Source organism: Lytechinus variegatus, chromosome 3 (genome assembly GCF_018143015.1).
Source record: "Lytechinus variegatus isolate NC3 chromosome 3, Lvar_3.0, whole genome shotgun sequence".
NCBI lineage: Eukaryota > Metazoa > Echinodermata > Echinoidea > Temnopleuroida > Toxopneustidae > Lytechinus > Lytechinus variegatus.
Genome location: NC_054742.1, coordinates 73,863,344 through 73,889,226, shown reverse-complemented (window position 1 = coordinate 73,889,226; position 25,883 = coordinate 73,863,344). Strand labels below are relative to the sequence as shown.

Sequence of the window (25,883 nt, the reverse complement as noted above, 5' to 3'; positions counted from 1 at the left end):
ATCAACATAATATGTAATCAACAAAGTTTATACATGTTAGAGGTCTTCGCCCTCTCGTTTTATGAGGGAGGCGCAACGAAAGTACATCAGAAATAACTAATTATTTCTCACAACGGAAACAATGACCAGCAAATATACTAAGTTTTATTACCGTGATGTAGATAGGTGGAAGATCTTCATAAATCTTAATTTATTGTGTTGTGATCTCTCCAACTAATATTTTTTACCCTCATTAAACGTTGAGTAACTGTGCCATCTTAAGGGGTGTTGCAAGAAAATACTTGCAATCAACCCATGCTTTTTACAAAATAATCAAAAATAATGCTTTCTACACAATCATTCCCTATACAGGGAGAATTTTGTTGACAGCGAAATATTTGATTCCCGAATCAAATGCAGCTTATTACATGCAGAGCTTTCCTAGATAGAAGGTCTTTTCTTGAGTCGCATATGTATGAACCTAATACTTAAAATCAATCCATTTTAAGCTTTGCCCCTTCGCTTGTCAGTATAATGGAATAATAATGATAATAGATACACATAGAAGCATTTCCTCCATTTTCTCTCACATAAAAAAAATAACAGACACGTCATTATACACGACTGTAAAATGAATTAAACATTTGAGATAACTGGTCTCGTAGACATGACAAATAATGAGGTGTATAATTATGTATGGTTTAATTGCATACGGGGAGAGACTGAACAGAAAACGATAACATTAAATACTTAATTTATAAGATTTATCCACATTGTGCTGCACTCAACCCAGGTGAGGTAAATGGGTACCGGCATGCATGGCAATTCCCCCCAAAAGCTGTGACCACCAGAATCGGTAGACTTGCTTAGCCGGGGTAATATAGGATACGTGCGCTATATAAATCTACTATTTTTATCGTTATTATTTTTGTAAAGAAGAAAATATTACACATTTATAAAAGGGAGAGAGACTGAGAGATGCGAAGGGGGTGAAAATGTAATATTTTGCACTGGAAGTTCAGATACAAAAGGTAAATAATGGGATTTTAATGATGACCCCTTTTGACGACTTTCCAATTTTTTTATTTTGATTCCAGATTTTTACTATAGGGGGCCTATGTCTAACTCATATTACATGTATAAAATAATTTATGATCATGACATGCATGATCAGCAGGCCTAATATAGGTCTCAGCGCTTTAACGGATACGTCTTATATTTACTCTCTTTAAAATAAAGAATAATGATATAATACAGCAAATATACTGGTGTAAAATGAGTTAATAAATAGCCACTCGAGCGTCTAAGGCAACTGTCAAGTTCGGCTCGTTTTGCAACTCGTCACTCCATGATTGGTTATTCGCCTTGTTGTGAATCAATGAATTTCTATTGTTCTCTTCTAGGTACCGGTACGTAACTATACAAAGTAACTACAGATGGCGCGATACCACATATAATTTTGTACAATTCGCATAAAGATGTCAGCCTCCTGTCGTACGAAAATGGGAACGACTGGGTCAGGAATTCTCCCAATTTTCATCATTCTGGTTGGATACCAGGTTATATATACATTTGCAGATACAGAGAACGGTAAGTTGCCTAGATACTCAATAATTATCGTTTTATTGTGTCTGTTTGTTGACCTTTAAAACGTATTAACACTGCTAGTTGTAAGTTGGGCCAAGGTTAGTCCCACTTGTACATATTTGTGTTACGATGTTACTAAGTTCTAACGACAACGTTACGGTTAAGTTTAGGAAATATTTAGATCAAGATCTAGGGTGACTTTGAGAGTGTGAGGCGATGTCAAGGGCTTGTCAAGAAAACCAACTTTTAAATGATTAATAAAAAGAAAAACCAAACAGGCCTAAGTAGGAATAGTGCATAGATCCACTCTAGGCGACACCCCAATACTTACCCGTGTTAAAAAACTGAGACTCCACTCACGCGCGTTTGGGCCGCCCTAGCTTAGAACTAAGTGATTTTTGCGATTTTTTTTTAATGGTACACATTTGAGAGATAGGTATGAATAGTATAATAATGTTTAATCGGTACTCACCGGTTCTTTTGTTGCATTTCCAGACCACTTCTCACAATTCTTGGCAAATAGTAGCGGTAAATTCTGTCGCCATAGACATGCTAGTCATCCATCTTTATTTATAAATGGAGCGCCCTTTACGATAGTTGTTAATGCCGCGGAGAAATCGTTAGGCATTTTGGCCTGTGTTCAAGGCGTACTTTCTGTTCTATTTTTTATATTGGAGATTGTGCATTTGTTGAATAGCGCCGTCTACGTCAGGTATGAGATCGAGCGTATACATCTCTATGAGTGTATTACACTCTTCCAAAATAATTATGATTCCGACCTAGAATCACGGCCGTCACTAAAATGAAGGGAGGTACAAGTAATCCCCCCGTAGCGGACCGTGACCCGGACGAGACAAAGGGTTGGGGAGGGGGACTGCAATGTCTGTGAAATGCTGTGCCCCCCCATGCTTTCTCTCCTCCGGGTCACGGTTCGCCACTGAATCCCCCCTCCATGGCCTAAATGCCCAAGGAGATGCGTCTCTTTATAAAAATTGTAGGGGGTACAATATGAAATATCCCCTACTATTTTTGGTATTTTATTATTGAAAGAAATACATAAATCTAAATTTGAATGAAACATGTATTTTGCACCAGACGACCTGACTATGGGGTGATAAACCTTTTTCTAGCCTCTGGCCCCCCTTTGGGCAGAGTTTTCTGCCCTTTCGCCCTTTTTCTCCCACTATTCTGGATTTTGTCGGTTAATTTGCGCGGCCGTCGGGGCTGGGGATTAGGAAAAGCGATGAGACGAGAAAAAAAATCGAAGAGAAAATAGGACAGAAAGGAGGTAGAGAAAGAAGAAAAGAGAGTAAAGAGAGCAAGCAAATAAAAAATTAATAGAAAATTTAAGGGAGGAGAAAATAGTGAGAAAAGTATTGGGGTTGGTGAGATTGTATGTATCTGTGTAAAAGAAATACTGAGTTTGAGATGTTGTCCGTTTCAGCAAATTAATGTCTGCCTGTTTTACAAGAGCAGGGTTTGTTGGACTGTTTGCAAAAAATGACAAGCTGATGGAATCGGAAAATGTTCCAATTGCTTCATGTTACCGATAGTGATAGCGGTTGAAGGTAAGTCGCACTCTGACGCTCTAAAACCAGCGGTGGGGTGGGGGACCTGCCCCCTAAATTTGATTGGGGACGATCGCGCTAATTTTTTTGTTGATAACATTTTGTTGTTGCTTGTCAAAAATTATCGGTCCCAACCCCCTGTAAAGCCTTCTTTTGCTTGTACAAAATTTTTGGTGGTCCCCTAATTTTGCTGGCTTCGTCCGAAAATAAATTGTGTTCTTTATTGTCTTTTATATTCATTTTAGGAAAAGAATCCCAAATTTTCAATTAATAAATTGTCTATGTAGTTATCCTGTTTATAAAAAAATACTTAGAATCTGCGTTTCTCTTTATATGACTTAAGACATTGTATATTATAAAGGTTATAGGATAGACCCTGTCTAAATTGTATGCTCGCATAAGTCGGTTAATTTCATATCCATTTTGTTATTGATATAAAAAAAAAAGTCGGAAAACGTAATTTTTTTAGCTCGCGCGTCGAGCTGGTATAATTTTATCTGTGATATATATTTTAAATGATATTCATTCTATTTTACGCTTCACAGCAATATATTAAACGTTGCAGCACGCGCTGCGCGCCCGCATGAATTAATGATAATTATCTTGTTTATTGGATAGTTCTGGTTATCAGGTGAATGATTTAAATTACCGTTACACACTGAAACTGTTTTGCAAGTGAAAGGGGATTTTTTACCCTGATAATTTTTTTTTTACTAAGAAAAATCATTAAAAAATCAGAGGTTTTATTTGAACAAAATTAGAGTTAATAAATTTTCGTATGCTTGATTTCTGTCGTCATAAACGAGCTAATGCTCTATTTTCCAATTTTAATGATCTCTAATGACTCACCTTTTTCTTTTTGGAACGGATATGAAGTTCTATTGATATATTGAAGGTACAGTGAATGTCATTAGCATGTATTTATAGAAAATGACATTTCCTTTATTTTTTTAAACATTAATTGTTTCCGATTTGAAGGAAAAGTGCTCGCATATATAGGCCTACGTCATCACTCAATTATCACTTTTTTATTTTCTTTTGGTCAGGAATGGATTTTCCTTAATGCATACCAATTTCTTATACCATTGTTTATGCTATTTTCATAATAAAGTTTTAATGAATTCAAATTTGCACTACTTATTTTATTAAAAGACAAAATAACAAAACAACATCTAGTCATCATCATCATCATCATCAACGTCATTATCATGGCCATTACAACCATCATTATCCCGCCACCATCATCACCATAACCACCATCATCATCATTGTAATCAATCAACTTAATACAAACAATAAAAACACGTTAGTCAATTTCATGTGCTTCTTTCGTTGCAGTGGTCTGCTGTTATGGCTTGCGTTCGAGCAACAATGCTTTTCTGCAATTCACTATTTTTAATCCAATTTTATTTATGAAAACAAAGTTTTCAATTCAAATTGTGCTCTCTTTAATGATTTGCAAAAATAATACAGACCTTTAAACTATTACTCAGCATTTTTAAAAGTATTTTGTACATTAGAAATACATGGAAAAAAATCGCAGACATAACAACGAACGACACAGTGTTGCTTGGATCAAAAAATAATATGCATCAACATGATTACACACATTTTTTTTCCTCATTATGCAAATAAAACACCTTTTCTTTAAATTGGGTTGAGAAGAATAATTGCTCTTTTAATATGAGTACATTAGGCAAAATTTCATAACATAAGATCCTCTTGAAAACTAATCTGAACCCTTACAAAAATATAATTTTTATTTAGACTTTTCATCCAGTGTCGATGATATACGTGCTAGGTAATCCAAATTGTGACAGTAACAACACATTGTACGAAATTGAAAGAAATACGGGGAGGCAAAAATAATTATGTGCATAAAGAAATGATTAACCCAAATGACGCATGAATATAAAATTCAAAAGAGAAATCACAGCACAAAATATATGTACTTCATAATTATGTCCACATCAGAGTTCATTTAAATCTTTGTGTTCGTGTCAATGTACTCTAAAATATAATTCACCTACATATGCTTTAATATTAATCTGTTAGGGCCTATATGAAGTAGGAAATAAATGTGAATAGAATAACAGCATATCCACGAAATTGGAATTAATTATTAAAAACATTTTTATTTCAGAAACACCATAGAATAATGTTTTATTATTAAAAGGTCAAGTCCACCTCAGAAAAATGTTGATTTTAATCAAATAGAGAAAGTCAGTCAGGCAAAATGCTGAAAATTTCATCAATATCGGATTTGAAATAAAAAGTTATGACATTTCAAAGTTTCCCTTATTTTTAACAAAATAGTTATATAAACATGCTAAATGAGAGAGTCGATGATGTCACTCTCTCACTATCTCTGTACTTTTTTACTGTTGGAATTATACAATATTTCAATTTACGATTAGGACCTCCTTGCCTGAACCACAAAATGTTAAAATAATGGAATTTCACGTGTTCAGGGATAAATGAAACTTCATTTCACATGACAATGTCGAGAAAACAAAAATATTTCATCTTTCATAAAATTAGATACAAAAGAAATAGTGAGTGAGTGATGTCATCAGTTCCTCATTTGCACACCGACCGAGATATTCATATAACTGTTTTGTGAAATGAAACGAACTGTTAAAATGCCATAACTTTCTTATTTTACATTCGATGTTGATGAAATTTTAAGTGTTATGCTTGTTCAATTTTTCTCTTTTTATTCTTTTATACTTGTCCTTTAAGGGGGATACTCTAATCGAAACTCTTAACACTTAATCTTAAAATCACATTTTTTGTAAACTTTTTGAACAACGCAAAATTCATAATTATCTCACTTTATAAAGACAAAATGTAACAGCCCATGCAATTTTAAGCATATACATAAGGCATTTTTATATACATGAAGCATAAAAGTAGCACCCATAAAATGTTTCACCGTATTATGCACAATGAAAAATTGTGGGCTAATCATATTCCAGGTGCTAAGGCAGTGCTTCACACAAAAGAAAAGTCTGCGTTCACCATTTTCAATCCTTAAAGGGGTAGTACGTTTCACATACTCTAGCAGGGACGATATAACACAAACTTTCTTATCATGTGGATATGAATTAAATTCAACAGTCTGGTTAATTAAACTGTTTTTGGTAGAAGTTGTCCTTTGTAACTCTGTCAAGTAGAATACCGCATGATTATTTGATATAGAAGAGGAAATATCTAAACATAATAACGTCTGAACCCGCTGGGCGGAAACAAGGGCCATCAAGGCCAGAAGTTTTTTACTTAACAGTGTTAGGGTTAATTGTTCATTATCGGGTAAAGACTTAATGTAGTTCAAAACAATTGACACATCCCACATACTACTGTACCTAGGCTTAGGGGGATTTTCATTGAATATCCCTTCCATTAAACGTACGACTAAAGGGTGTTGACCCACTGAATGCATCCCAATGGGTGGAATGGCAGAAGATAAAGCAGATCTGTAAGAATTAATTGTGGAATAAGCTTTGCCTGAAGAATGTTCATGGGCAAGGAAGTTAAGTGAACAGGGATCAATTTGTTGTTTACAACACCAATCACACCATTGATTCCATGCAGATTGATATTGTTTAGACGTTCCTTGTCTCCAAGATCGGGCGAGTAAGTTGGCAGCTGATTTTGAAATGCCTGCTGCATTCCATTGTCTGCCGAGAGTATCCAAGCGGCTAGGTGCAGACTTACTGGATAGTTGTTGGGGCGACGTAGTTTATTGGGAGAAGAAGGGGTGGGGCAACCAGCATGTGGAGAAGAGAAGGGAACCAGGGTTGTGCTCTCCACATCGGGGCTATGACGAGGGCCAGTCTTGTTTGGTCTGCTCGAAGTTTGAGAAGGATTCTAGGGATAAGGCAAAAGGATGGAAAAATGTAAGGAGAAAAGAATTCCCACGAAATGGAAAAAGCATCAATAATATATGCAAATGGGTCGTACTTCCAAGAAGCATATTTTGGAAGTTGTTTATTTTCAGATGATGCAAACAAAGCAATGTCAGGGGCAAACGTGGTATTGATAATGCTATTAAAAATACAGGGGAGTAGGCTTAATTCCTTGTTCATGTCCCTCCTTGAAAGGACATCAGCAAATGAATTATCTTTCCCTGCCACGTGAGAGGCGGAAATCCAAATTCCTTATTTAATGCACCAAAACCAAATGCGTAACGCTATGTCATTTAAAAAGGGTACATTACCTCCCATCTTATTAACATAAGCGACCGAAGTGCTATTGTCAGAGAAAATACGAATATGGATATCCTGACATTGGCTACATAAGGTATGTAGTGCTTGTTCTATTGCTAGCAATTCAAGAGCATTGATATGCAAATCTTGTAACCCAGAAGACCAAAAACCTTGAGAGAAAGAATCATCTGAATGACGCACAGCTCCCCAACCTGATGTGCTTGCATCAGTGGATATTGTTATGGAAATCATAAGTCTCACGGGCCGGATTGAAAAGCTCCAAGGGCCGGATCCGGCCCGCGGGCCGTAGTTTGAGAACTCCTGTCCTATACACAGTCGAGCACTATTAGATATTGCAGTATATCACTACCTACTTGCTTACCTATATATTCTATTTCAATCTGATAAGCGGATATTTTGAGCAGGATTAAAGAACGAGTTATGTATCGCTATCATGCTTGCTGATTTTTGTGTGTCATTGCAATCATATTTTATTTTTGCACATGCTGAATTATGGGGGGGGGCAAAACGATATCCCCCAAATATTGCTAGGGCGATCGCCCCTGCCGCCCCCATGATCGACACCTCTGAATATTCTATTGTATATCACCATGAATGACGAACACATAGACCCCAACCAAATTATGTTTGATAAACATTCAACCTTTAACCTTAAATTAGTAATCCCTGTCAGCAGGTTCAAAGTTATATAGCAGGGTGAAAACATTTAGCACGAGATGCCATGGTGAAGTAATTTAAGATTTCATATATATAAGTGGGTGGGCACCATGCATGTAAAAAGTAAAGTTTCATAAATTATGACAAATATTTTCTTATGTAATAATTATGTGACACAAATTTTTCTTATCCCAATATGTTTCTCTCCCTCTTTTTCTCATTTCCCCTGGTGTTTTTTTGACACCCAATTCTTTCTAATTTTTTAATAAAAAGGGTGAAAAAAAAACACGAGCAAGACGAAAATTGGGGGAATTGGCGAGGACAAGTAGCTGAGGGACCCCCCCCCCTCTCTCCCTCTCTCTGTAGTATGACACTCGCATACACAATGTTTCCACTCTTCCCGAAATTCAGAAAATTTCAAGTTCATGAAATTTTTGCTTTTTCCAGGAAAGAAAGAGACACGAATTAATTAATCTTATTAATCATTCATGACCTTACCAATCAAATCATAGTGGGAATTCATTAACAGCATAAAATGCTATCTCAGCATTATAAAATAAGGCGAGCGCAGCGCACCGAGCTAAAACTTTGTTTATCCCGATAAAAAACTTGAACATTTTAAACCATTTTTGGTAATCATGAAAAACATTGAAATTTCATGGGAGTTCAACCGGGGAGCTAAAATCCAGACAATGAATATTTTTTTATTAATAGACTTTAAAAAAATGTAAACCCCATTTGATATTCGATTGAAATTCGCGTTAAACAGCTAGTAAAAGCGGGAAAATAAAGGACTTTGTTTTCTCTACCATCATAATTCTCTTTCTCTTTAAATCTTCCTTTTTGGGGAGAGTATTTTGGTAAAAGAAAAAGATAATTGCTGGCTAGTGGGTGGCGAAATTTGAAACATTGTTAGTCGAAAAATTCAAGCTGGCGCTGTTTAACTTCAATTTCTTTCACCTAAATTCGCGATGAATACTAGCACTATCAAATATATAATTATTAACGTCTGGCGAAAAGAATAACAAACCGATCAGGTGACGAGAACGCGTAGCACTTGATCTATATTCAGCTGCGATCGTGCGTCAGAAGTGAAGAGCACCTGCCAAGAAAATCAGGAAAGTCGTCAAAATGTAAGTTTCCCTTAATATCTTTAATTTCATTGTTGTTGGGAACAAAGTATTAACGATCCTTAATTATAATTTCAAAGAAAATTATATAAAGAGCGCGTACTTGTCAAATAATATCGAAATATCCTGCGAGTCAAAGATTTCTAACCCCGCATTTCCACTGATGTCGCCTATGAGGTCCATACATGTAATGTTGGACCTCATTGGTACTAGGAGTGCATAGATCTGGGGCCGATTGCACGAAAGGGTCTTTCCAAGGACCGTCTTTCATGTCGCCCAACTTTTATGATACGCTATAAGCGGGGTGTTTCTGAAATTTATGATAAAGAATAAGATTCGTTAGCTTGCTTTTAAATCAAATTTTATACAATTTCATGATATATCACATTTTATTAACAAATATTTTGTTAATTTTAACGGACGAATGAAATATGTTTGCAGGTAATTTATTTAAAATGCGTTTCACATGGCGCATCATAAAAGATGGGCGACACGAAAGACGGTCCTTGCAAAGACCCTTTCGTGCAACCGGCCCCTGTAATTTTGTAATATGAATTATAAACCAGTTGAGTTTGTATCATATAAATCCAAAATTATTATAGTTTTATCAATCACCAATCTGCAAAATACTAAGTTGTGTTAGTCTTCCTGCCCCCCCCCCTTTGCCTTAAAAAAAATTGAGAACATCATTATCATAGAGAGAGAGGATCATCATTCAATCATAGGCTGCACAATCCCTCATCATTTGAAGTGAAGTCACTGACCATCTACGATGTTGATGGGTACATATATGACATCCTTGTTTTATCTCTTATTTTTCCCACTCATTCAATGAACAAGGTTATGATATAACGTTTTGATATAACCTTGTTCTCAGTTACATCTCCATGTGTGGCAAAATAAGGGTGGCAATGTTTGGCTTATTTTTTTTTTCAATGGGACAAATGCTTGGTTTTCTTACACTGTCAGTTTCCATTACAGCTATTCAATATATTACTTGGCTCTTATGTCACTTTAATTCTTTAAATTATTTTTTCTTAATTAAAAATAGAGATTGAAAAATGAAAATTTTCTTGCCATATTACTTTCCACCAATAGAGGGTGTACATAAAAATATGCCAAAAATTCAAGTTTTTGAGCGCTCTGGTGAATACAAAAATTATTCCCAAATTACTAATGAAAAATAAATTGCAACTGTATGGAAATTAGTATTTTTGGTCACAAAAGTGATATTTTAATGATTTTTTTAAAAATGTCTGCTATGTACAGCATTGGCATACCATAGTCCTACCTGTAGATTCCCCACAGGTAGGATGGTTGCAGTGAACAAGTGATTTTTCCCTGTATTGCTTTTCAAAGCTTTCTCCAAAGAGTCCAAACCATGCTTCTTCTACTAGGGGCAAATCAAAAGATGTGAAGGAGAAGACAATTTCATTTTACTAGACGCGTTTATTGGCATTCAGTGGACAATCCAGCACAAATTAAACATGATCATGATCATCTAGAACCAGACCAACATTAATTATCAGCATCTCCTCTCTGATCTCTCTTCATTACAGATGACAGATGGAAGCCTTACCTGTCACTGATCGAGGAAGCTACATCAAGTTATGAAGACTGTGCAATGGACGACTGCTCATGCCATGCAGGGTATGATTCAGGCCAATTTTATTTTCTATTTTCAGGGGCTACTTTGCTCAACCTACTACCTAAATCTGCAACATAGGATAAGCTTTTAACACTGCAATAAATAGGAATTGTCTTGACAAGACCTCTATGGTCTTTTACAGCTGTACCTAATTTCAATACATTTTTTTCTATTCAATATGCATGTACATACCATTGAATTACTTTATCTTATCTTGAATTGCATTTTTTTATTATGTGTTGTTAAATGTTTTTAATATTTGAATTGGATAAAGTTAAATTGAATTGAATTTGCAGGGCTTTTTTGTTTGTTTGTTTCCAGAGCTCTTATGAGCATTTCGGGGGCTAAATCGCCCTCAGCCCCCATGTAATTTTCCCCTGATAAGATTAGCAATCAAATGATAAATCAATATTTAAGTTTAAATTGTTGTGGACTTATCCTCATACATTTTATAAGGTCAACATGATAATATTACCCTTTTTTTCGTTGCTACTCATGAAGGGCCAGACAAAAGGGTTATTTTTGTTGATCCTATCTCTTTGTTCTAGCTGAAGAACATTTGATAATTATTTTTTTCACGCAAAGCAAATACCCAAATATCAAGTATCATGCAGAGCTAATGCTCGCAGTTGGGATTTCATCTAATTTTTCTCAGCCATTTCTTTTTTTTTTTAGAGTAATGGATGAAGACCTGTCGGTGTGGCAGGAAAGAGGAGGTATCACCAGAGAGGATGTGGAGAGAGCTGAGAGTAGAGGCACACTCTACCAGATCATCAACCATCACCTCTTTAGGGAAGAGAAATGCATGTTTCCTGCTAGGTAAGTGCCAAATAAAGCAATGGCTTGTTTAGTTACCAGGGATTGAGCATGATGATGTTGATGACGATGATGATGATGATGGTGATGATCGTTGGTGATAATGATGATGATGGTGATGATGATGATGACGATGATGATGATGATGATGATGTTGACGACGATGATGATGATGATGATGTCAATGAAGAAATTACAAGTAATGAATAGGATGATAATTGGGATACTGGTGGAAGTATTTTGATGCTGATTTTGTCATTTGAGTGATGGTATTGATCATTATAGTGTTAAATGATCAAAGTAATGATGATTTTGATGTTAATGAATAATAGAGTAGATAATTATGTAAATGATGATGATTATGGTGATGATGATGATGATAATGGTGATGATGATGATGATGATGATGATGATGATGATGATTATGGTGATTATGATGATGATGATGATGATGATAATGATGATGATGGTGTTGCCTGCGGTGATGTTTGTGACTGTAATGTTGAATGATAATTTTCATTATTATTAAAGTTATGATTATAGAAATGATAACAGAAAATCATATAGCCTTTTTTATATTCTTAAGGTCTTTGCATGTCTCTTTTTTTTTCAATTTTGATTTACATTTTTTCTCTTCCTTTTTTAAATATCTTCACTTTTTAAGACCTTTTACATCAGTGCTCTACATAAACATCATTTATGAATTCCCCCAATATTTTTTTTCATTTACAATAGATGCAGTGGAGTTGAACATTTCATTTTGAAAATCATTAAGAAACTCCCAGACATGGAGTTTGTGATGAATGTTCGAGATTGGCCACAGAGTGGAAAATATGCCAAGCCGTTGCCTGTACTCTCTTTTAGTAAGGTATGTACACATTCCTTTGAGGCAAAAGTGCCATGCCCACTTTGAGCAACATTAGCTTCAGTCCTCAACGACTCAAATAGTTCCTGGATCCCTACCCAGATTGCAACTGTTTGATTATGTATTCTCAGGGCTGTAGCCAGAAAGCCCAGTAGCATTTTGTTGGTGGGTGTACCAGCTAAATTTGCCAACTAGATTTCACACAACATGCACTCACAGGGGAGATGGGGGGATGTGCCCCTCAGATGCTAAAAGAATTTGAATTTTTTAGAAATGAATTTGTGGCATTTGGTGAATACTTTAAGGTAAATTCTACAAAGATTTAAAGGTATTTGCACTGTAAAAAATACACATTTTGGATCAAAATAGAAAGGCTACTGTGCCTTAGTTGCTAACTTGCAGTATAATGGCAAATTTTGATATACCGTATAGTTTCAAAATCAAAGATTTGTTAAGTTTTAATTGACCTGTGCAAGACCATGTGCCAACTAAACTGCAAGAATGCTACTGCTAACATCATGTATCTCTTTCAGTTATTAAATATGTTACAGAAATTATGAAGTTACCTTATCTTGTATGTTATTCTATATTTTATTTAACGTCTTGGTTTTGATGACCAAGTTGTTAACAAGTGATTTAAGTCGGCAGTATTAGTAAGGTCTTTTCCAGTCGCCGGTCCCCCATGGTTGATTGATAAATTTTTAAAATAAATTTCATATGGCTGAATGTGCGTTCATCCTTTGTAACACTTATTGGTGCTGTCAAGAGAAGATTGTAAGCATTCCAAGCGAGAGGAAGAATAGACTGAATTTGAACATCCATGGCATTAGTGTCACCGTTCATGTGCTCAAGTGAGATGACAGCTGATTCTGTTGGCTCTAGAGCATCTATGATATTTAAATCTTCCTTCTGGAGTGATTCAGCAATGTTGCTGGTTTTCATCATCATGTTCTTCATTGCCATCAGCGATATGATGAAATTTAAAGTCTTCATCTTCTTTAGTATTCCTGAAGCTTACGCAACCAACTGCCTGTCGGTCAGGGTTGCAGAATTTGTGATTTCCTTCAAAGCTGATAGAATGGCTTCATATGATATCCATACTGCCCTGATTCATTATTTTAAGCATGTTTAAAATAATAATAATATAGGGTATTTATGTTGCGCACATATCCACCTTATTAGGTGCTCAAGGCGCTCCTATATATGATTTAAATATGATTATGCACTTTTAAATATGATTTTAACATACTAAACTTAATTTTGTAAAGTGGATTTATTTTGATGATGGTTCTGGAAATAGAAGGGATTAGAACACTTTCAAACTGCATGTTGAATGCCTAAAATTGATTGCACTGGTAGAATTGACCTGATTGACTGCAACCCCAACAAACCCCCACTCCCACCCATCCCCACCCCAAGCACATTCTGAGTCCATAAAAATTTTCTTTTTTAAATCTTCTATGGCAAAATTTAGTAACAATGGAGGCCTACTATTGACTTTTTATGTGTGTTTTTTGCCAACTGCAAACTTGTTGACTTGTCATCATGACAGGCACATTTGCACGCCATTAAAGTCTGGTTCTGGATCCACGCCTGATATATTTCCAACTGTTTCATTATAACAAAAAATCAATGGTGAATTTCTTTCAAAGCACTGCTTTGTAATATTTGCTATTTATGGGAAATTAAAATGCTCAACATTTCCTTCTCATTTTGTTACTATGCATACATTGGCTCTTTAATAGGCTTGTTGTAACTGTCATTTGATTCTCTCAAGATACATAGTCATTGTCCATCACTGCTATCTTGTCTTAATTCAACAGGTGACAAGCCAGCACTATGACATCATGTACCCAGCTTGGACCTTCTGGGAAGGTGGCCCAGCGGTATGGCCGTTGTTTCCCACTGGCCTTGGAAGATGGGATCTCTTCAGGGAGTCTCTTGACAGGTAAGCTAGGGTTCTAATCTCAGGAAAAGACTTTTCAGAAAAGTATTGGTTTTATTGTTGGAGAGTTAACTTTGGAGTGAAGTCAGGGTTTGAATTAACCCAAAGCCAGGATCTTTGATGCTCTTCTCATTGGCCTCAATACCCTTTCTTTGGACTGGGATATTGTGTATACCCTTTATCATTTTTTCCATCGGTGCTGTAATATATAAATGTAACAAGCATTTTGTTTTCCCCCCTGTTAATAGGAACTTTTTTGTGCAATATTAGTTTAAATTTATGAGAATGTATTAGATGTGTAATACTTCTTCAGAAGTAGATAAGCAAATCTGTGAATGTTACTTTCCCATTTTGTTCAGATTTGGGAGGGGGTTCTTAATGGTTGGCAGATAATAATAATAATAATAATAATATAGAGTATTTATAAAGCGCCAAATCCACATTGATTATGTGCTCAAGGCGCTGAAAATATACTTTGGTATATTATTATTACCCCGGCTGTAGCTGAGCGGCCATATATTGGCGCTAAAGCGTTCAAGGAATAAATCCTACCGGGTACCCATTCACCTCACCTGGGTCGAGTGCAGCACAATGTGGATAATTTTCTTGCCGAAGGAAATTACGCCATGGCTGGGATTCGAACCCACGACCCTCTTTTTCAAAGTCCGAAGACTAATCCACTGGGCCACAACGCTCCACGTTGATATATTATTTGTTTGGTATGTATTTCCTTTTTTTCAGAGAATCAAAGTTATTACCTTGGGAAAAGAAAGAAGATAAAGCATTTTTCAGAGGGTCAAGGTAGGTTTTGCTTCTATTAGTATTATGATGAATATAAGGTTAGTGCTGTATGTAGACTTGTTATATTAACTACAGTCAGTGTTGCATAAGTCGATGTTTGAGTAACCTGTGTGTCGTTGCACGAATACAGTACAAAGTGTATTTTTTCATTCTTTTATTTCTTCATGTAATGAAATATGTTTTAAAATTTGTTTTGGTCATTTTAGAATAGAACAGAATAGAATAGGATAACTTTATTGTCCATAAAGGAAATTTTCTTTTTTCACCAATTTACAATCATTGTTGCCATACATGTATACTTTCGTGATTCTCCAAGAGATGTATTAAAAATGATTAAATCTTATCCATTTTCATTAAAAATGTTGTCATTTTCACAAGAATTGGCATGTTTTTATTACAGTTTACATTTATTGCACAGGTCAGAGTTAAGTAATCAGAAAGTCAGATTTCAGTCCATCGTGCGATACGCTCTGATATCGCACAGGCAAATCATGAATTACCAAAATATACATCCCGGTATTCTATGCACCGCTATTAAGGCCTTCTATATCTAGATAAAAATGTTTGATATTTCCTCCTTTAGAACAAGCGCTGAGAGAGATCCTCTTGTCCTCTTATCAAGAGAAGACCCAGATTTGGTGGATGCAAGCTACACCAAGAATCAAGCGTGGAAATCTGATGCAGTGAGTGAAACTTTTTTGATAATTTTGATAACAGAGTTTGGGCGGTCCTTTTCAGGTCCAGGGTTCAAATCCTCAGTGATGCAGCACTCCCATCTTTTCACAGGGTGTTTATCCTCATTTGCCTTTCACAAACCAGGTGTAGGTAGGAACCAGTAGGAAGGAACTCCTTGAATGATTAAGCACTCTATTACATTTTTATTATGTTATTGTTATTATTATTTATATTATATTGGATGGCTCAGGATGGAATACCAGAAATATTCCAAGAGTTTGGACAAATATCCCATGAATCGCAGTTGAGTATTTTGGCCCTAATGAGTGGAATATTTCTGGTATTCTATGAAAGAAATCCATCCAATATAATTATTCACCCCTTTCAATCAAAAAGAGGGTGAAATTTGATTAAACAAGTCATATCACTTATCACATAATGGCATCATCACTTCATAAGATAAAATTTGGTCATTGACATGCGACTTGCATGTAGTTCATTATGACATCATCGAGCGGAGTTGTGCTATTTGCTGCGTAACGCAGTGCTTTCATTGTTGTACGCATTGTATATTTCATGCAATCGCCCATGCGCACTATACTGTTGAATATGCTCTCATATTCGATAGCAAATTTTGTACAAGAGCCTATGGGATAATCTTTGGATTTTGGTCATTCTAGGGATACACTCTGCACAGGCAATTGATGCAGACCAAAATAAGTGTTTTTTAAATGTATGGCTAAAACGCTCTATATAGATGATGATATTATATATTAAAGTAGCCTTTCTAAAGCTGGGTTAATAGTATACCATGCATAGAGACATTGTGTAAAATGCTTTTACAGTAGGAGTAGTGCATTATTAATATTATTATGGTGGAGCGTTGTGGCCCAGTGGATAAGTCTTCTGACTTTGAAACAGAGGTTCGTGGGTTCAAAATCCAGCCATGGCATAATTTCCTTCAGCAAGAAATTTATCCACATCTCGCTGCACTCGACCCAGGTGAGGTGAATGGGTACCCGGCAGGATTAATTCCTTGAATGCATGAGTGATTAAAAGGCAGCTCAAGCTAAAGCCGGGGTAATAATAATAATAACGCACCTCGGAATATAATATTTTTAGATATATGGTGCTATATAAATGCCTATTATTATCATTACTAATATTATCATTAAATGCATGCATAAAAAAAAAAAATTGTGTACATTGAAGTCTCTATGTCGATTTGTTCCCACCATGGAAGTCCTCAGAGTCTCAGACGTTACATAATTTCAAATCTGATGAAGAACAGAAAGTCTTTTATGTCTACTCGTGGTGCCTGGCAAATGAAGAAAACAGTAGGCCTAGGACCAATACCCATTTTACCATTTGATTGTTCACCAGGGTAAATCATGAAATAGTTTGAATAATCAAAAAGAGCAAAAAAGGTTACCTAGTCACATGACCTACCATTAGTCACACATAATGAGTGAGCTGACCCAGTCGAGTGTCCCAGTGGACATGCACATCAACACATTGCAGTGTTTTGAAAGAGTTACAAAACTTTTGGTATTCATTCAATTTTAGCATGAATTTCATTTACCAGTATTATCTTGTGGTGCACTTTGTTGTCAAATACAGTGCGTCCCAGAAAAAACGAAACCGAGATTTAGCGATGATTTATCATAACTTAATCATAAATAAAATAGACAAATGACCTATCAATGTAAAGCTTAGAATCTCCTCTTTCATCTGGTATTACTTAGATTATTCCTCATTCACGCATGAGTGAGTAAAAACAATTCGAAGAGAGGACGCCAAAAACTCACTTGGCGGGGGTATCTGAATTTCAAAAAGAAAATCACATGACTAAAAAGTTCAATATCTGCTCTTTTCTTTGATACCTCAATAACAGAAAATGGTCGAGAATTAAAAAAGTTATGATCCCTCAAAATAATGCTTGTATTTCCCTAAATTTCATTAAATAAACTTGTTTTTCACCACCGGTTTCCCACAGAAGCTATCGCACGGTAACAAAAGACTTCATGCATGGCTAATCGTTTACAAAACGGAGTGTCGAGTGAGTTTGAACGCTAGCCTGTAAAACCTCTTCATTTTCTGAAATTATTGAAATTCAAGCCTTATTTCAAATAACCAGAACTTTGTTATTTCTTGACCATTTTCTGTAATTGAGGTATCAAATTAAAGAGCAGATATTGAACTTTTAAAAAATGTGGTTTTCTTTTTAAAACACAGATACGGCCCGCCAAGTGACTTTTTGGTATCCCCTTTTCAAATTGTTTTTGCTCACTCATGCGGGAATGAGAAATAATCTAAGTAATACCGGATGAAAGAGGAGATTCTAAGCTTTACATTGATAGGTCATTTGTCTATTTTATTTATGATTAAGTCATGATGAATCATCACTAAATCTCGGTTTCGTTTTTCTGGACGCACTGTATAAGATTATAGCCACGTGCTAATAGTCAAATGTCTCAAATCAACATTGGGGTCCCATAAACAAAAGTTAGAGGTTAATCGTACGCTTGATTTTCATGATTGATTGTAAATTGTCAATGCAATCAATGTAGAAAATTGTTCTACGATCATTGCTAAGCTTTGTGTTACGGGCCCCAGGTTAACATTTGATAAGTGTAAGAAGTAGCATTTGGTTGCCATTTGTTGGTAAACTGATCAAATACATCAATTGTTCAAGTTTTATTCCCAGTCCTAGAATATAGTTTGGAAAATATATGTAAAATAATTATAAAGTAGGTTGGCAAGTAATGAATATCTTGATCATGATTTCAAGGAGCGGGCCCTGAAATAATTAGTGTGTTCAATTAATTATTTTTTCATATCCATTTACAGGATACTTTACATGAGCCTCCTGCAAAGGAAATATCATTGGAAGAACACTGCAAATACAGGTTAGTATTGGTTTATTTTTAAATGAATCATGTACACTTGCCTTGGACAAAATCTCTGAATTTCAACTCACTATTAAAAGTTATTTTCTCACAAAATTGAAATTCAAATTATTGTAAAATGCCTATGTGGTATGCCGAGCAATTGAGCCTTGGAAATCTTGTTAGAATGCTCCCCAGGGAGTGGAGAATGTGCATAGATTGTGTGCGGGCATGCCAGGATCCAATGATTGGGGTAATAGTTATTGCAATGTAAAAAGCTTTTAGAAACATAGAAACATGTATTAAGCACTATGTAACTATTATTTTGTAAATGATGTTTCATTATGTTTTTTTGCCAGATATCTGTTTAATTTCCGTGGAGTTGCTGCCAGCTTCCGACTGAAGCACCTGTTTCTCTGCCGTTCCCTTGTCTTTCATGTGGGTGATGAGTGGCTCGAGTTCTTCTACCCGGCCCTCAAACCGTGGGTTCACTACATCCCTGTCAAACAAGATCTATCAGATGCAAGGTAAGAAACCATTCTTTGTGGTATTTCTTGAGGGGTTGTTCGGGTATGGGCTGCTTCAGGGCAGTGATGTCAGCTTTCAAACCATGGGTTTACTATGTACTTGTTAAACAAGATCTATCAGATGCAAGGTGAGAAACTGTTCTGTGTGGTAATTATTGGGCGTTTGTCAGGTATGGGCTGCTCCAGGATAGTGATGCCTATGGTTATTATACCCAGCTTTGGTTTGCAACATCACTGTAAAACAAGTTCAAGGTAACAAGGTAAGGAACTGTTCTATCTATAATTTTTTGGAGGGTTATGTTCAGACATAAGTGGCATTAGGATGTTAGGTATTTGGCGCTCATCTCCTCAGCTTTCAAAGAATGGGTTCATTCTGTCCCTGTCAAACAAGATCTATCGGATGCAAGGTGAGAAACTGTTCTTTCTGGTAATTCTTGTGGGTTTTGTCCAGGCAGATGGTATCCGGTTATTTGGTGTCTTAGGTTCCTCTGCCCAGCTTTTAAATCATGGATTCACTTCATCCCTATGAAATAAAATCTTTATAATTTTTGGTGAGATACTCGGTATGTTCTGGTAATTTCTGATGGTTTTATCCAGGCAAGGGCAGCGTCAAAATATGCAGGTGGAGGAGCTAAGATCTGTGACAATGTCTGACATTTGGTGCATTTCTTAAAAAGATTGTAGGAGTGGCCAGCTCAGCTGTTACGTTTTAGATTATGGCAACAATGAAAATAAATGCATGCACTTTGCAAGAATTTAGGTCGATCTTATGTTTTCTTTGAGATGCTTAATGAATTAGTTTTTGTCTCACCTGCATAGCAGAGTGAGACTATAGGCGGCGGCGTCAACATCAAATCTTAACCTGAGGTTAAGTTTTTGAATGACATCATAACTTAGAAAGTATATGGACCTAGTTCATGAAACTTGGCCATAAGGAATCAAGTATTACTGAACATCCTATCAGAGTTTCATGTCACATGACCAAGGTCAAAGGTCATTAAGGGTCAATGAACTTAGACCATGTTGGGGGAATCAACATCAAAATCTTAACCTGAGTTAAGATTTTGAAATGTCATCATAACTTTGGAAATATATGGTGACCTAGGTCATTAAACTTGACATAAGGAGTAAGAAGTCACCAAGTCTGCATGAGTTTCACGTCCATGTTAGGTCATGGGTCAATTGGGGTCAATGAACTTGGCCGATTTGGGGTATCATTGAATTACAATCAAAACTTTAAAAGTTTTTTGGGTCTGAACATCAAACATGTTGGACAAACATTAATAATCAAGTATCACTGAACATCCTGTGCAAGTTTCAGGTCACATGATCAAGGTCAAAGGTCATTTAGGGTCAATAAACTTTGGCTGAATTGGGGTATTTGTTGAATTACCATCATAACTGTGAAAGTATGTTGGTCTAGTTCATAAAACTTGAATAAAGAGTAATCAAGTATCACTGAACATCCTGTGTGCATTTTAAGTCACATGACCAAGGTCAAAGGTCAATTAACTTTGGCAATAATGGGGTATTTTTTGAATTACCATCATAACTTTGAAAGTATGTTGGTCTAGTTCATAAAACTTAGACATAAGAGTAATCAAGTATCACTGAATATCCTGTGCAAGTTTCAGGTCACATTATCAAGGTCAAAGGTCATGTGAGGTCAATGAACTTTGGCCACATTGGGGGTATTTGTTGAATTACCATCCTATCTCTGTAAAGTGTATTGGTCTACTTTATAAAACATGGAAATAAGAGTAACCAAGTATCACTGAACATCTTGTGCAAGTTATAGTAGTTTTCAAAGTCAGCACTGCTGCTATGTTGAATCGCGTGATGCAGGTGAGACGGCCAGAGGCATTCCACTTGTTATTTGTATAACTTTGTTTTTAATCTTGATTATAACCACTGATGACACGGATGCCCAAATATATGATGCATGCACATGCATGCAGTTTGAGAAATAATCATTGAATTACTGTCCACAAAGTTCCTGTACAGTACATGTATGTTCTTATTGCCCCTGCCATCATGTATGATCCCTCAAGAGCACTTAATACACATTGTATATGACCAGTTGTGGCATCAATAAGTCTGAGCCAAGACAGTTAAATGTACATGTACTTGATGAATTTAACGGTTAAGTCCACCCCAACTAAACAAAGTATAAGTGAGTGGGTGACATCTGATCCGCTTATTTTCATACAGACAAGGGGGGGGGAGGGTTGGGGGCTCATAAAGCTATTTGCAAGTTAAGAACGACTTTAAGAAGGACTGGTGAATCTTTCTTGCACACTACATCATCACCAAATAGCATTTCATGTATACCATTTACCACAAGAAAGGATCACCGGTCATTCTTAAAATTGCTCTTAGTTACGGACAGCTTTATGAAACACCCACCTGGATGTATTTACAGTACAAGAAAAACTTTTTTTTTTCAATGAAGCAAAACTTTGAAATGACTTTTTTGTGTGTTTTACATCCAATTTGATTTTTCTCTGTGTATTTAAAAGATAATTTTCTTCTTGAGATTGACTTGGCATTTAAAGGTAAATGCTAGTTTTGGTAACGATATCAAAATGAGTTCGTGCAGAATCCAATTAAATGACCACCAAAGTGTCTATTTGTATGAATAAAATGTATGTGCCAAAGGATTCTGGAAGAAATTGTGTAATTGCTGAGAAATCAGCAAATAAGCACAGGATTCGGGTAGAGCGTCGGGCCCGACATTCAAAGCAATAATTATACACTGTCCCACTTGCGCTTATCTGTGTTGGGGATCTTCAGTCTGAACATTTTTCAGCGTAGATTTCAAGATTTCACAAAGTTCAGTTTATGTAACTGTACCAGATCTAGATCCTCGATGATATACTGACAATTAAGCCTTGTTTTACAGACTTTCTCATGAAATCAGTGTTTACTGCAACTACTGGAATTTCTCTTTAATTTCCCCTTTTTACTTGCTCCCACCTGCAGAGAATTGATAGAATTTGCCAAGGCCAACCAAGACGTTTCCCAGCAGGTTGCAGACAGGTGAGATATATTCAGCTGTCAATCAAATATTATCAAGATCCCAGCTTCTATGGTTGCAGTGAGCAAAGGGGTCTTTATTTGAATGAATGTTAGGGACACATGCAAATACTAAGTAAAAAAATTGTGCTTTATAAGTTCTCGTTGGTATATTATAATGTATATTGTATTTTCTATGATTTGTGTGTTTATGTAAATATTCTCACTTTCTGGACAGTGATTTAAAGCAGAATTTCTTTTTATGTCTGCATGCGTTTACTGATATAATGATCTTGTATATGATGTACCGATACTATATTTGTATAGGGTTTTCCCATTGGTTACTTATATTTTTTTCCCTCAGGGGTCGTGACTTCATCTGGAATCACCTTCGGATGGAGGATGTACAATGCTACTGGTTGAATCTCTTGAAGAGGTATGGTAAGCTGCAGAAATACAAGCCTAAACTCAGGAATGATCTCAAGCAGATCAAACCAAAAAGGGATGAATTATAAGACAATCTTCATTAGCATTAGGGAGAGGTGGAAAACAGGCGTAATATGCTTCATTCACATACAGTATAATGCAGCAAAACTTAAAAAGGGAGAAAAGAGAATCAATTCAAACACAAAATATGTTTTATTTATAGAGGTAAGTGTTTGCTGGTAACAAATATGCATGCAGCATGGTTCCTGTCCAGTATTGGTGTTTGTGTGTTTGTGTTGGAAGCTCAATTCGGATTGCTTTTCCTAGCTCAAAAAATATTCCCGGGGACAGTTTCATCAACAGTTTTGTCCAACAAGTTGTTATATCGACATCTTTCATTGATTCTAATTGACTGAGAAGCACTGTTACTATGGTAACTATCGGATTAAACAGGACTTGTCGGATAAAATATCCATCAAGTCCTTTCTTGAACCGCTCTCCAGATCAAAATATTGACAGCTCAACACGTAGTGAGTGACTTTTCAAAACCATCTTTATTTTATGTTAGGTGTTATACTCATGTAATAACTGACACAACACCAACACCAAAAGGTCAAAACCGAACTTGAAATCATCCAATGTGTTCACGCTATGCTTGAATTATGGTATCTTAGTATTTGCTGCATTTTACCACTCTTTTCTCCCCTTATAAGTCATTTTGCTGTGTTGAATGTAAATGACACTCAATTATTTTTAAGTTATGTAATGGTTAATCAACATTTGCTTCTGCATAAAAGTTTTATTTCATCATAAATAACGAGGAATGAGGGATTAAGGATCATGAGGGATTTGAGGTTTCTCAAAGCTGTGCATCTGAAATGTAGACAGCTGAATGGTATTCACACGACACTGACATAGATGTAGGCTGAAGATTTTATATGCAAATGTTGGTAAAAGCTAATCATAAATAGGATTGAAATGTGGAAAAAATGGTCAATATTGTTATTTGGGAATATTGATTATAATGCACCTTTGAAATAAGTCTAATAAGAATATGAATTTTTATCTCAAGCTTTAGTTTAGATTGAGATTCAGGGTTAGTGGTTGGGGTGAGTGCTTATTTCGGATTTAAAAAATACATCCCAAAGTTGTGCTTTTGGTATAGTGTCAGGCCATGAGTTGGGTCTTATGTTTGCTTCATATGTATAAAACACTTTTCATTAGACTCTTGTTTAAGATTCGGATGATGTTTAATTGTTATGTGTGGTACAGTTTTGAAATTACCAACTACATTTACAAAATTTAAGTGAGTAATTGTTACATGAGCAGGTTGTAACTAATCCCTGAGCCATATTGAACTACTGCAACCATTGGCATTCTGACTACATTCATAAAAGATCTCTATTGCTTTCATTTTATGTTAGTATTTCCAATATTTCTAATGTAAAAAATGGTATTTATCTTGTAGTAGACTGTATTTTCTTAATCAATGAACATTTTTTATTTTAGCTTACAAGCAACGAGGTTGTGTTAGAAGAATTGATATTCATTTTTAGTACTCAATCAGGAATTGTAAGTTTTACTTTTAAATAGTTAGAAAATCATCACTTTGAACTAACGCATATTGGATGAATTTGAAGAATTCATTATTGTATTCACTGTGCCTTGAATTTTGTCATGAGCTTCTATAAGTTTGTCAAAATTGTAATTTAATGATAATTATCAATTATATACATGTACCGTGATTTTCTAACTCCTTTTTGTCATATTGGTATATCATAGTGACTATTTTTTTTTATTTCATGTACCATTCAAATGTAATGAATATCAGGCTTTATATCCCTCTTATGAACATTCATGAATATTCTAGATAAACGATTGGTCAATTTGTGATCATGTGACAAAGTATTATTTCATTGGGAATAACATAGCTGCAAATAGCTCCATTTTCTTCCAGCTCCATATTTTTTTCAATATACTTTCATGGGGAGAACTGCGCAAGCTCATGCTTGATATGTTCTCTCAACATTGAACTGTGCATGCTCTCGCTCAAGTTATTTACTGACAATCTGAAAAGTCAGTATAGAATTGGGTCTAGATTATCATGCAGAAAATATAACTCCATGACGGCCATTCATACAGGACACCCAAATACACGGTGAATTAGGTGAGTCAAAGTCCGATACGAGAGTCTCAAAATAAGTTGGCCTGCACGCTTGCAAAATTATCTTGAGACAGAGTGCAACTGCAACGGTGCAGCGCATCGTACCTCTCATTAACAGCAGACCAGAAGAGCTGCGCGCAGCCTACCCAGGGACTGGCTAGTATTAACTGGACAGGCCTTAGACTAGTTAGGAATAGGTTTGGCAACCTTAAGATTGGTCTAGATTGGTTGCAAATCAGCAAGGACGAGGTCTAACGTTAAAAGTTAGAGGGATATAAAACAAATCTATCAGGCGTCTCTATCGAAAGCATAGTGGGAATTATTAATCCTTGGATGGACCTGCAATGTAACTATTTTTCCCTTGGGGCTTCGCCCCTCAGGGAAAATAGTGATTGCCATTTGCCAGTCCAACCTTTGATAAATAATTCCCACCATACTTTCTGAATGTTTGATGCATAACACACTTTAATTGACTAGTTCAGTATTTCACTGACATTGAGCACCAAGCAGACTGTACTTGTCTCAATGTTATTTAAATTCAAAGTTATTCAGGTTATGACTGCCACAGGGTATTGTGTTGCACTGTACAAAAGCCAATCTCACCCTGTTCTCCTTATTTATTTAGGAATTTCCAGCGAGTTGTTTATGATTTTAATTGTATATCATGTAGCCTCTTCCACAAGCGTACAAACTTATCTTGCAATGATGCTTTGATGGACTGCCCACCAGTATGCATTAGAAATAAGATTGTATTGAACTTTCAGCTTGTAAAGTATAAAACTGAAGTTCCTACTATTATTTTGCATTGCTACTCATACTACCTTCTCAATTGATATGTATTTCAATCAAAATAAGAAAATAGAAAGAGAAAATTGAACTACATGTATTTTGCAACATAACTATATAATTTGTATCATATATTTACATGATGGAAATATTCTGTATTCTTGTGGTAAGTCTATT

At 35.7% G+C, this 25,883-nt stretch overlaps 1 protein-coding gene across 1 annotated transcript; it reads left to right on the top strand.

Moving 5' to 3' along the window:
* The first annotated feature begins 1,421 nt into the window (after positions 1-1,421).
* Positions 1,422-25,883, top strand: LOC121411905 (protein O-glucosyltransferase 1-like). The gene is made up of 11 exons (XM_041604795.1): positions 1,422-1,569; positions 10,710-10,800; positions 11,474-11,617; positions 12,350-12,482; positions 14,303-14,427; positions 15,166-15,225; positions 15,809-15,908; positions 18,751-18,809; positions 19,148-19,315; positions 22,298-22,354; positions 22,695-25,883. Exons 1-11 carry the CDS (start codon positions 1,458-1,460, stop codon positions 22,843-22,845), a joined length of 1,200 nt encoding a protein of 399 aa, XP_041460729.1. The 5' UTR covers positions 1,422-1,457; the 3' UTR covers positions 22,846-25,883.